Consider the following 13078-nt stretch of genomic DNA (forward strand, 5'->3'; position numbering starts at 1 on the left):
ATTTTTTCAGAAGGCCTGAGCGACACGGGCAGGACAGGAGGGGAGGGGAAATCCCAGGATGCTGGAGGGCCCTATGCACGGGCAGTGGGCAGGTTAGCACTCCAGGGAAGAGTTTTATTCCCCAGGTCTTGGACCTAAGTCCCGCAGCCACCCCATAAGATGGGTATTCCCATTCTCAAGTGAGGCTCAGAGAGGTTCAATGGTCTCAGAATCCCCGAGCAACGACCACCCTGCTGCACCACCCCAGGCCCCCTCGGAAAGAAACAAGCACTTATAAAGTTCATTTCTTTTGCCTGGTGAATCTACGTTCCCCAAGGAAGTGCAGATAAGCCCCAAATCCCAGTCCCTATGCTGACCCCTGCCAAATCTTCACCCAAGGCTCTTTCATTTAACTATGCCCCGCACACTCCCAGGGCCAGAAAAGCTCCGCCTTGTCCCCCTCCCACACAGTTCTTAAAATTCTTCCATTCATCCACTTGGCCTCTTAAGCATTTGCCCTCTTTTCTTATAAAAATACAGCTAGAGTTTGTTAATACCAAGCCAAGGGTAGTCATTCACACCATAGCGAAAATTTGGTTACTGTTATTTGGGAAAAAAGAAAGGGAAAGTGGGGGACTCTGAAGAGGTCAAACCTGGGTGTTGGAGGTTGGAGGAGCAGTCAAGACCAGAGGGAAATAAGAGGAGTAAAGAGGTGACACATAAAAATAAAATGGGGAAGAAAGGTGAATCTGGGCAAATTTGAGGCTTCACGAAAGTTGACTCAGCTGGCTGCTTTCTAGATGAACTTGAGTCTCTGTATTGATGTGTGAGGGTCTTTGGGGGTTGAGAGCTGGGAGAGGAACATTACTTTTATTGATTCAGCCTCTAGCCATTCATTGAGCCCTGATTCTGAGCCAGGCCCTGTGCTCTGTGTTAGAGGCCAGGAGACAAAGTAACTCAGATGTGGGACCTTGGTCTAGCCAGTGGGGCTGAAGGACAAGCCCCCAAGTCCCGAGAATTCTGGGCAGACTGATCGGGGCTGTTAAGAGAGGGCAGAGGGTCAGGGGACATCTGAAAAATAAAACTCAATTGCTTGCTGCTTGGGTTGTGCAATGCCTTGGAGGGCCGGGAGGGTTGGACACACATAGGTGATGGAGAGACATTCTGGGCATCTGGAGCAGCCTGGAGAAAGACCTGGAAGTGGATGTGTACAGCATGAGTTTGGAAAACAGGGAGCTGGAGTCCAATATGCGTGAAGGGAAGTGAGGCAGGGCTAGAGGCAGGGGTGCCAGGCTCCCGAGCTTTCACCTCAGCCTGGGGCAAAAATGGGGAGCCATGGGAGGGTTTTGAGCCAGGGAGTGACTGAGCAGGACTGTGGCCTCTCTGGCTATGGTGGTGGGGCAGAGGATGGTTTGGAAGGATAAGAGGGGAATTAAGTGACAGTGTGGAGGCTTGTCTGAGGATGACAGCTTCAGGGAGACAGAGATAAAAGATGGTGGAGAGACTCGTTGGCACAGGCTTGTGTTGGGGGGCAGCTGTAATGGCCAGGAGGTGGGGTTCTGTGAGCCTTTCTGGACGAGCCAAGCCCATGAGTCCTCATGAGTCCAGTTTCTGGAGAATCTTCTTCACCCAGGGCATTCTGGGGTCAGCACAGATCTCCCGGTCCTTGACAGTTAGGAAGCTGGAAGGAGGAGAGAATGAGGGAGCATTAGCATGCGGCAAGAGTGCCACAGCCCTTCTCTGGAAGCTTAGCATTTATGTGTCACTTACTGTGGGCAGAGATGCCCACCATACAGAGTCACTTAGCATGTATGAGGCACCTGCCCCGTGCAGGAATACCAGCTATATAGAGTGGCTCAACATTTATGAGGCCCCTGCTGTATGTAAACACACTTTTCCAGGGGGCGAGGGGGAGAAGAGCAGCTAGGACTTCCTGGACTCTCAGTGCCTCGGTCCTGGGCTTGAGTGCCAGGTCAGGCCAGGGAATAAAATGCCCAGGAGTCTCGGGACCATTGCTGACATTGCCTTGGGGGAGAGAATATTGAGTAGGAGCCAAGAGCATGAACTTTGGAGCCAGCTCATCTGGGTTAAAATCCTAGCTCTGACATTGCTAGCAAGTCCCTTAGTTTCCACATCTGTAAAATGGGGATGATAATCATGGCCCAACCTCATAGGATTTGAATGAAGATTAAATGAGTTAATACAAACTGACGTGCTCAGAGCAGCTCCCAGCTGAGAGTAAGGGCTCTGTGACTGCGCCAGGAGCTGGCCCGAACTCTTAACAATGATTTTCTAAATAAATCCTATGACGCCCTATTATTCTACCCATTTCATAGGTGAGGAAAGTAAGGCCCAAGGGGGTAAAGCAGCTTGCCTGAGTGCCAGAGCTGGTACGATCTGATTCACTGTGCCCCCAGGAGCCCAAAGAACAGAGAAGAGAGCTAGGCACTGACCCAGGATCACACAGCAATCGTGGGCTAAGTCTCCCACCCTTGCCCAAGGTGTGGTAAGTAGCAGGCCAGGCCCTTGGGGCACTCGGCCTCAGCCATTGTTGGAAGAAATGGACTTAAAGCTGGCTGGAAGTCAGGGACATCCGCACAGCTCGACTCCCTTCCTGCCTCTCAAGAGCCTGTCCTTGGGGCCTGGCAGCTCCAGGCTCCCCTTACTCCCCTGACCTGCCCCCACCCCCAGACAACCAATGAACAGAAAGAACAAAGAGGGCGGCAATGTTGTTCTTGGCCACGTGGGCAGCCTGCCCGGCTGCACCAGGCAAGACTCAGGTCCTCTCTGAACCTCAGTCTCCCCATTTGTCAAGACACAGTCTCTCTAGAGTTCCTTCTGGCTCTAAATCCAATAATCACGTGTGCTGTCTTGTACTGAGCATCTATTATATGCCAGGCACTGAGCATTACACCTTCCACTTACTATTACCATGTCCCGTGCTGCTCAAGAGGTCCCATAACCTCTCTGTGCCCCTTGCCTCACCTGGCAAAAGGGGATCACAACAGTACCCACAACTTAGGGTTGTTTCAAGGACTAAATGAGTTCAAATTTATGAAGTGCTTAAACAGTGCCTAGCATTTAGCAATTACTCTTTACAGATTTGATAAATAAAAATAAATGAAGGAAGGGTGCCTGCACGCTCAGTGGGTGGAGTGTGCAACTCTTGATCTCGGGTTTGTGAGTCTGAGCCCCACGTTGGGTGTAGAGATTACTTAAAAGTCAAATCCTTAAAAAAAAAAAAAAGCCAAATCCTTAAAAATAGATGATAGATAGATAGATAGATAAATAGATAGATAGGTAGATGTGATCGCTTCTGTTACAGTGATGGGGAAACTGAGGCTCAGCACTGAAGCCACACAAACCCACTTCAGCCCTCTGTTATTCATCCACGCACCCCTGTGAGGGATGGAAGATGAGTATGGAGGAGGAAGATGAAAAGATGATGGAGCCTCAAAGGGGGTCATGAGGCCCCAGGCCCAGACACGGCGCTGAGCACATTGGCAGGCAGCAGTCTGGAGGGGCGGCCCCAGGGACAGGCCATGTCACCCGGCCAGTGGCAATGGCCGCCTCAGGCTCCAGGCCAAGGAAAAGGAAGCAAAGACATGGAGAGAAAGAGGCAAAAGAGAACAAGAACCTCAGGAGAAAGCCCTGAACGGGGATCCAGGAGTCCCGGTTCCAGCGGGGGCAGCCTTGAACAAATCAGTCCCCCCCACACACACCCCCCGCACCTGTTTCTCCATCTGCCAAATGCAAACGATCACGCTCGTCGTAGGAAGGCTGTGAGGGTGACCCGAATTCACACAGGAACGCTCAGAACCGCGCCTGGCCGCCTGGCCAATGGGATACATTCTCTGTCAGCTCAATACTCTTTGGGCAAGAATGGGCTGCCTCAAATAACTCCCAGTGAGCTGGGGAGGATTCCAGATGCTTCTGATGGGAGCATCACTGCTGACTCAGAGGCTCTGGGCACGCTGCCGGCACCCTGCTCCGCGCGCTGCAGCTCCACGCTGCCCACGCACACACTCTATCGTGTATACGGACAGCCGGCGCCTGGCTCATTCAGCTCCGCATCCTCGGGACCCGGCGCGCGCCCCGGCACGCAGTAGGCGCCCCATTATATTTGTTGAATGACGGCACGACTTCTTTTCTTGGTACACCCAAGCCTGGGCTGAGCCGTTTCAAGGATGGAGGCCAGTGGCACTCCTCCCATCCCTGGGTCTGCCCCCGCCCACCTGCTCCCGGGCCCTCCTGGGCCAAACCTGGCAGGCTCTCCAAGGCCAGGCCCTGCCTCCCCAGCTCCATACTCACACCACGCCAGGCCTCCGGCACGAGTCTGAGGTCCAGTAGAAAAACTTCAGCATGCGCGGAGGCAGAGGGTGACGGAAGTAGTCCCGGCAACAGATACTGTCTTCCACGTTGGCGCCGTAAGGACCTAGAGGAGGGGAGTGCTCAGAAGACTCACCAGCTGGACACAGGCCGGTCACCCTTGGCCCCAACCTCTGAGTCAGCACTTCTATTCTCATGTGGAAGGTTGGTGTCCCGAGGACTCTGAGCCCTCAGAGTCCCCAGGCTCAGGGTCTCTGAGGAGCACCAAGGGCCCAGTCTGGGGTGGGGGTGGGGGTGGGTCAGCTCCGGGGAGAGGAACTCATAGCGACTGAGAATCAACAAAGCCCTGGGCTTCTAGGTGGGACCCGAGACTCTGCACAGGAAGGCGCCCCAGCTATTCAAGGTGAGGCCCATGCACCGGCACCATCAGCATCACCTGGGAGCTTGTCAGAAATGCTTGGCGCCCAGCCCCAGCCTGATCCCACTTCAGAGCTACCGGATCCAGACTCCAGGGGTGGGAGGGCTCGGGGTCTGCACCTTCAAGCTCCAGCCCTGCAGAGTCAGACGTGCATTTTGAGGAGGCCCCAGGCAATCAACAGAAGTCGGCTTCAGCTCACACCTGCTCCAGGCTTCGGGGTGCACGCGGGGAGGCTGAGGTTCAAAGAGGAGGCTGTCTGGCCCAGGGTCACACAGCATGACTCTGGAGAGTCAGGGTAAGGGCTCAGGCAGAGTCCAGTCGTGCAGACCTGGGTTCGAGTCCTGTTCTGCCCCGAGTCACCAGGCCACCCTGGGCAAGTTTCCTAACATCTCTGAGGCCCACTTGTCTCCTCTGACCAAAGGGGTGATGATAGTACCAAACCAATGGGGCCTTTAACACAGGAAAAGCTCCCAGGAACCCCCCAAACTGAGTCATTATTGTTCCTAGCTGCCTGTCTCCCAGTCCAGTGCTCGTGCCCTGACCCAACACCAGAGAAGTTAGGGACTCAGTGTTGAGGGCAGGCTCTGGCGCAAACATGAGGTGGTAGGAGAGCAGGACCAGCTTTCCGAAAGAATATCCCTTACCCCAGCTCCTGCCTTTTTTTTTTTTTTTTAAGATTTTATTTATTTACTTGACAGAGAGAGACAGCGAGAGAGGGAACACAAGCAGGGGGAGTGGGAGAGGGAGAAGCAGGCTTCCCGCGGAGCAGGGAGCCCGATGCGGGGCTCGATCCCAGGACCCGGGGACCATGACCCAAGCCAAAGGCAGATGCTTAACGACTGAGCCACCCAGGCGCCCCCCAGCTCCTGCCCTTTCCCATCCCAGATGGCCCCCTTTGGTGGATCCTTCTCCATACCCCAAGGGTCCTATGCTTGAGTTCTCCGGACTAGAGGACCCCAGGCCATGCCCCCTACCAACTGAGACAGATCCTAGACTCCAAGCCTTCAAGACTACCCATTTCACAGATGTGTAAACTTAGGCCCAGAGAAGTACCGTGACTAGCCCAGAGCCAGCAGCAAACTGGGGTCATCTGCTCTCAGTCCGGTGCTCTTTCTGCTTCATGAGGAAGATACCGCAGTGTCTGACCCTGGCCCCCGCAGGGAGCCCTCCCTCTCCCCAGCCTTACCTGCCTCAGTTGCTTGAAGTGTCAGAGCAAGAAAGACAAGGGCAGCCAGGAGCGGGTTCTTCAGGCTGGCCATGTTCTTGTTCTTTGTGCCCCAGCCCAGGTGTCTGTAATCACCGGATGATGGGAAGGTCTGGTATTTAAACACTTGTTACACCCACCAGCCTCAGACACTCTTAGTCACTGGTGGCCTCAGAATCTCTGACATTCACATTATGAAAGAAGAACTCCCGCTTCCTCCAAATAAAAGGAAATTCTCTGTGGCTGGGAACAGCTCAGAGGGGACCCCCCACCCTGTCCTCCCCTCTGAGTCTCAGGAGACTTGTAAAATCCCCCATGAGCTGGGCTTCTTAGAGTCCTGTGCTCCCCAGGGTCCACGAACTGGACGGCCCTCACCATGTCGCTGGATGTCTCTGGGAATCAGTTTGCCCGTCTGGAAATGAGGGAGATGGATTTACTTCAGTGGTTGTTCGTAAGGCAGTGAGGATGTGGGCAGGGGCTGACCAGTCCTAAACCCTCACCTTGTAGCCTTGATGATCTTCATACCTGATCTCTCTTCAAAAGGAGAGGCCTGAGAACCTGTTGGGCTGGTTTCTGTGCCCCCCCCACCAGCATCTTCTACCGCTTCTCACAAAATCCCAACTTGGGCCAATGCATGATCTCCTCAACAGTTGGAAAGAGCTTCCACACATTTCCCTCCTGCCTGTTCTTCCTTCCCAGCTGTCTCCAGTCTCTTCCTCATCCACCCCCTTCTCCATCTCTCACCATATCCACTTCCTATATTTCTCTTGGATCTGTCCCCTCCCTCCCATGCCCATGGTCCCTGCCCAGTCCAGGCCCCTCCACCCCGGGCTCTGACGCTGGCCGTCAGTTCTCTCTCTCCACACACAGCAGCCAGCGTGGCCCATGTTCAAAGCTGCATGGGCCTCTTTCCTGCTTCAGAACCCTGCTGTGGTCCTTTGACCTGAGGGCAGAGCCCAAGCTCCGAACTGTGGCCTTCAAGGCCTCCTTTCCAGACATGCTCCCTCCCACCCTGGTCTCCGTCCTCTGAGGGGTCATGCCACATTCCTCACACTTCCCCAAAGAGCTTGGCCATCAATGCCCTTTCTACTTCTCTACCGCATAAACTCCTACTCATGCATCAAGAGCCATTTGAAATGTCACCTTCTAGGTAAGCACACCCCCTCATGACTTGAAGGTTCTGTGGGGTGACCTAGAACATGGCCCTGAGCAAACTACGTCAAGTTTTCTCTTTCTCAGACCCCTTCCTAGAAGCCAAGCTCCACACTCTTGGAAGACAAGGGTCTGCTTATATCTGTCTTGGCATTTCCAGCATCTACCAAGAATGGGGTACACAGTGGGTGGTCAGAACACATCCAGCGAAGGAGGAAACTGAGGCTCAGAGAATAAGGGGACTTGCCCAAGGTCACACAGCTGGTAAGTGACTGAGCCAGCCTAGAAATTCAGGACTCAGCCCTCCATTTGCAAAGGGTCCCATCCATCCATTTATTCATTCATTCAACAAATATTTATTGAGCCCTGTGGTAGACAAAATAACGGTCCTCCCAACATGTCTTAATTCCCGAAATCTGTGAATATATGACCTTACATGGTAACAAGGACTTTGCAGATGTGTTTAAGTTAAAGATTGTAAAATAGGGAGGTTGTCTGGATTCTCCGGGTGGGCCCAACGGCCTCATGGAGTCATTATAAGAGTGGGTCAGACTCAGAGCAGGAGGTGGAATGAGGGAAGCAGAAGTCTGGGAGATGCAGAACCATGGGCCTGGGAATGCAGATGGCCTCTCTGGAAGCTGGAAAAGGCAAGGAAACAGATTCTCCTCTGGAGCTTCCAGAAGGAACATAGCCCTGTTGACACCTCGATTTCAGTCCACTGAAACTGACTGAGGACATCTGACTTCCTGAACTGGGTTTGTGTTGCTTAAAGCCACTATATTTGTGGTCATCTGTTACAGCAACAAGAGGGAACTAATACGAGCCTCCGTCATGTGCCAGGATCCGGGACATGGCAGTGAACACATCCCTGCAGCGTAGATTTTACCCTGGAGGCTGACGATAAATAGGCACATACCAAATAGGGTAATATTGGGCTATCGTGAGTGCCGTGAAGAAAATCAAACAGAGGAAAAGAGACAGTGACGACTGGGGAGCAGTTTTGGGTGGTCAGTAAAGGCCTCTATGAGGAGGTGACATTCAAGCTGAAATGCACAAGATACCAAGAAGCCTGCCAGGGAAGAAAAGGCAAGTGCAAAGGACCTCGCAGGGCAAGGGGCTCCTGGGTGGCTTAGTCAGTTGAGAGTCTGCCTCTTGATTTCAGCTCAGGTCATGATCTCATGGGTCGTGAGATTGAGCCCTGTATCAGGCTCAGCGCTCCACACAGAGTCTGCTTGAGGATTCTCTCTCCCTCTCCCTTTGCCCCTCTCCCTGCTTGCATGCTCGTGCTCTCTCTCTCAAATGAATAAATACATCTAAAAAAAGGCCCTGACAGGGAGAGAGGGCTGAGCAGCTGGGGCAGAGCGGGTGGGGCAGCAGGAGGTGGCCAGGTGGTTCCTGTGAACCTCCGATGGAGAGTCATCAGAAGTACACAGCATCACCTGGGAAGACCTCGTGTCAGAGGGCGTTACCCAAGGCCAGAAGGACAGACACTGTATGATTCCACTTCTGTGAGGTTCCAAGTCATCAAATTCATAGAGACAGACAGTAGAATGATGGTTGCCAGGGGCTGGAGGGAGGAGGGAATGGTTAGGGTTTAATGAGCCCAGAGGTTCAGTCTGGGAAGATGGAAAAGTTCTGGAGATGGGTGGTGGTGATGGGTGCACAGCCACGTAAATGTACTTAATGCCGCTGAACTGTACTCTCAAAAATGGTTAAAATGGTAAATTTGATGTTATATATATTTTATCAGTTAAAAAAAAAAGAATGGCTCAGTTGGAGGAGCATGATCTCGGGGTTGTGAGTTCGAGCCCCACGTTGGGTATAGAGATCACATACATACATAAATCTTAAAAAAAAAGAAAAACACGAAAGCATACGGAAAGATGCTCCACATCGTATGTCATCAGGAAAATGCAAATTAAAACAACAGTGAGGTACCACAACGTGCCCATTGGAATGGCCAAAATCTGGAACACTGACAGCACCAGATGCTGGTGAGGATGCGGACCGAGAACCCCAATTCATTGCTGGTGGGGATGCAAGATGGTCCAGCCACTCTGGAATGCAGTTTGGCAGTTTCTTACAAAATGAAACGTACTCCCAGCATAGGATCCAGTGATCACGCTTCTTGGCATTTCCCCAGAGAAGTTATTTATGTCCACACAAAAGCCTACATTCATATTCATAAATGCCGAAACTTAAAAGCAACCAAAATGTCCTTCAGTAGGGGGATGGATAAACTGTGGCATATTGAGCCAATGGAATATTCTTCAGCGCTAAAAAAGAAATGAGTTATGAGTTATCAAGCCATGAATAGACATGGAGGAATCTTACATTTACTTAAATATGACTAAGTGAAAGAAGCCAGTGTGAAAGGCTGAATACTGTATGATTCCAAGTCTACGACATTCTGGAAAAGACAAAACTATGGACACAGTAAAAAGATTGGTGTTTGCCAGGAGTTAGGGAGAGGGAGAGATGAATAGGCAGAGCACAGAGGACTTTTAGGGCAGTGGAAATACTCTGTATGATACCACAATGATGGGTATATGTCAATAGCATATATTTGTCCAAACTCATAGAAAATGTAAAGCCAAGGGAAACCATAACATAAACAGTGTAATTAAGTGTATGTCAATGTGGGTTCACCAGCTGTAACAAATGGCCCACTCTGGCTGGGGATGTTGATAATGCGGGAGGCTATGTATGCGTCGGGGCAGAAGGTACATGGAAATTCTCTGGACCTTCCTCTCAATTTTGCCGTGAACTTAAAACTGCTCTAAAAAACTAAAGTCTTTAAAAAAAAAAAAAGAAAGAAAAGAAAGGATAGGTGTTACCCAGAATCTAATCAAGCTTCTAATCCTAACTTCTAGTTTGTAAGAAATACAGAGGCTAGAAGAAGATGAACGACCTCATGAGAAGATAGACATCTCCGGAAGGCCCCTCTACAAGGTAACTATCCTGAGATCAACAAAAAGTCAATGTTATTTTAAAAAAAAGGTGGATAGGGACATTTAAGGTTAAGGAGATTTAAGAGACATAACAGCCCAAGATGTGCAATGTGTGGACTTCGAATCCTAGTTTTGGAACACCTGCTACAAAAGGCATTTTGGGGACAGATGGGGAAATTTAAATATTAGATGATATTAGGGCTTTATTGTTGATCTGCTTAGGTGGAATAAAGACTTTAAGAATATGTAAGAAAACGTCCTTGTTCTTAAGAGATGCACACTAAAGCATTTAGGGGTGAAGGTCATGAGGACCTTACTTTTGAAGAGTCCATGTTCAGGGGAAATATATATGTGTGTATGTACGCGTGTATATGTAGGCATGTGTATATACAGATGTGTGTGTATATGTGTGTATATGTACTGTGCATGTGTAAACGTGTGTGTTTGTATATAAGTGTATGCTTTGCGCATATGCGTGTGTGTGCATATATGTGGTTTTGTATGTCCATGTACTTGTGTATATATACTGATATCCCAGAGAGGGAAAGAGAGAGGCAAAGCAAATATAGCCAAATATTAACAATGTTGCAGCTAGGTGGTGGATATGCTAGCCCTCATCGAACTACAAAATTCCTGAGCATTTGAAGTGTTTCATAACGGGTGCCTGGGTGGCTCAGTCAGTTGGGCCTCTGACTCTTGGTTTTGGCTCAGGTCATGATCTCAGGGTCCGGGGATGGAGCCCTGAGTTGGGCTCCGTGCTGAGCGGGGCATCTGCTTGAGATTCTTTCCCCTCCCTCTGCCTCTGCCTCTGCTCCTCCCCACCCCCTCCCCTGCCCCACACCCACAGGCACACGTGCGCACACGCTCGCTCTCTCTCTCTTTCTCTCAAATAAATAAATAAATAAAATCTTTAAAAAAAAGTGTTTCATAATAAAAACATGGAAAAGAAGAAATACTTTTTTAAATGTGGAAGTTATCCTGTGAAAAATTAGCTGTCATTGGAAAATCGCAAGGGACAGGCAGAGAACCAGTCTGGTGGTTCTTCATCTGAACTTGGGGTTTTCTTACATGGGGCCCTCCAGGGCGGAGGCCCCTCCATGGGTGGGCTCAGGGGCTCCCCCTGGAGAGCCCCTGAGCCCCGAGGGACTCAACAGGGCCCCAAGCCCTTCCTGCCGGCTCAGCCTCTGCCACCTCATCACCCCATTTCCCTGAGCCTTGGAAGGAGGGTGAGCCACACATGCAGCCAGCCAGGCTCTGCTCTCCAGGACCCCTCTGCCTCCCCAGAGCAGGCGCCGAGGCAGGTAGAGCGTTCAAGGAGCCCTGAATTCCCAGGGAGGACTCAGGGAACCAGCTTTCAAAAAGGAAAAGGGACTTCCTCAGGCAAAGGTGGGAATCACCGGAGGTTGCCCATGGGGCCGTTTTCTCCCCTCCTAGGGGGCGGGTGATGCTGCCCCTATCCTTCTGAGCTCGCTCTGAAAAGCTCCCAGATCAAATCTGCTTTTCTCCAAACTTCCTTCGTTTAAATTAATTCTTGTTTATTACAAAATACGTAAAAGTGGAAACAACTCAAAAGTCCACTGACAGATGAACAGATAAGCACAATGTGGTACACGCACACAATGGACTATGATTCAGCCTTAAAAAGGACGGAAATCCTGACACATGCTACAACAAGGATGAACCTCCAGGACATTTTGCTCAATGAAATAACCCAGACAGGGGCGTCTGGGTGGCTCAGTCGTTGAGCATCTGCCTTCGGCTCAGGTCATGATCCCAGGGTCCTGGGATCAAGCCCCATATCAGGCTCCCTGCTCAGCGGGGAGTCTGCTTCTCCCTCTTCCTTAGGCTCCCCCTGCTTGTGCTCCCTCTCTCGCTGTGTCTCTCTCAGTCAAATAAATAAATAAAATCTGAAAGGAAGGAAGGAAGGAAGGAAGGAAGGAAGGAAGGAAGGAAGGAAGGAAGGAAGGAAGGAAGGAAGGAAAGAAAGAAAAGGAATAACCCAGACACAGAAGACAAATGCTGTAGGATTCCACTTACAGGAGGTACCTAGAGGTGGTCACATTCACAGAGACAGAAAGTGGCCTGGTGGGTGCCAGGGACTGGGCTGTTTGATAGGACGGAATTTCAGCTTGGGAAGCTGAGAAAGTTCTAGAAGGGATGGTGGTGGTTGGTGGTGGTGGCCGCACAACACTGTTCATGTACTTAGAGCTATAGAGCTATGCCCTTGAAGTGGTTGAAATGAGAAATTCTATGTTCATGCGTATCATACCTCAATTAAAATATACATGATTACATATAAATGGGTATTCACACCGATACATAGTATAGATCTCACGAGTCGCCCCTGAGGCAGGAACGGGATAGTGGGTGGGGGCAGGTGTTCAGAGGAGGGGAGGCTTCACTTTCCACCAAATATCCTTTTGTATGCTTTGAAACTTTTTTTCCCCCCGTGCATGATTGACTTATTCAAAAAGATAACATTTGTAATGTATGCAGCACAAAAGGGGTAGACAGAGAAGTAATTCTCCCACCTCTGACCACCACCCTTCTGTGTATCATTTCTTTTCCTCGGGGAAAAACAGGCTTAACGATTTCTTGTTTGTCCTTCAGGAACAGTGTAAGCATATGCAAACACATACGTAAAGGTATTCCTTTGAAAGTAATGGAAGAGAGGGAGGGAGGGCAGCATATAGTAAATACCAAAATACTGTTCTGTACTCTGCTTTTTTCACCTAAAATGCATCTTGGAAGCGTGCCCTGTTAGTACACTTAGATTGGCCTCATGCTTCCCAACGGCTGTGTGGTTTTCCACTGTACAGACGTACCAAAATGTATATAGCCAGTCCCCTGTTGATGGGCATTTTGGGTTTTTCCAGTCTTTTTCATTTAAATTTAAAAAAAAAATGCCAAAATAACTTTCCTTGAGCAAACTCACCAAGGGGAATGCATCTGGTGGATAAATTCCTAGAAGTAGCTTATCTGGGCTTTTGCTTCCAGGGAGATGCAAAGAGAAAGTCCCTGCCCCAGACAGCTGCCTCGGAGCTT

General features: G+C 50.4%; 1 protein-coding gene across 1 annotated transcript; it reads right to left on the reverse strand.

Annotated features, from left to right (window-relative positions):
• Positions 1-6005, reverse strand: CCL22 (C-C motif chemokine ligand 22). The gene is made up of 3 exons (XM_025889102.2): positions 5913-6005; positions 4291-4414; positions 1-1660 (listed from the first exon to the last, which is right to left on the reverse strand). Exons 1-3 carry the CDS (start codon positions 5983-5985, stop codon positions 1576-1578), a joined length of 282 nt encoding a protein of 93 aa, XP_025744887.1. The 5' UTR covers positions 5986-6005; the 3' UTR covers positions 1-1575.
• Between the last annotated feature and the right edge of the window lie 7073 nt (positions 6006-13078).

The sequence above is a fragment of the Callorhinus ursinus genome, unplaced genomic scaffold (genome assembly GCF_003265705.2).
Source record: "Callorhinus ursinus isolate GAN/ISIS: 27379988/994484 unplaced genomic scaffold, GSC_fseal_2.0 scaffold37, whole genome shotgun sequence".
Taxonomy (NCBI): Eukaryota; Metazoa; Chordata; class Mammalia; order Carnivora; family Otariidae; genus Callorhinus; species Callorhinus ursinus.

Bases quoted from the DNA above. Each gene is read 5' to 3' on its own strand.
- CCL22 (XM_025889102.2), bottom strand. From the start codon at position 5,985: ATGGCCAGCCTGAAGAACCCGCTCCTGGCTGCCCTTGTCTTTCTTGCT. The intron at 4,415-5,912 runs GTAAGGCTGGGG...CCCCTCCTCTAG, and splicing joins ACTTCAAGCAACTGAGGCAG to GTCCTTACGGCGCCAACGTG. The intron at 1,661-4,290 runs GTGAGTATGGAG...TCCTCCTTCCAG, and splicing joins TGCCGGAGGCCTGGCGTGGT to CTTCCTAACTGTCAAGGACC.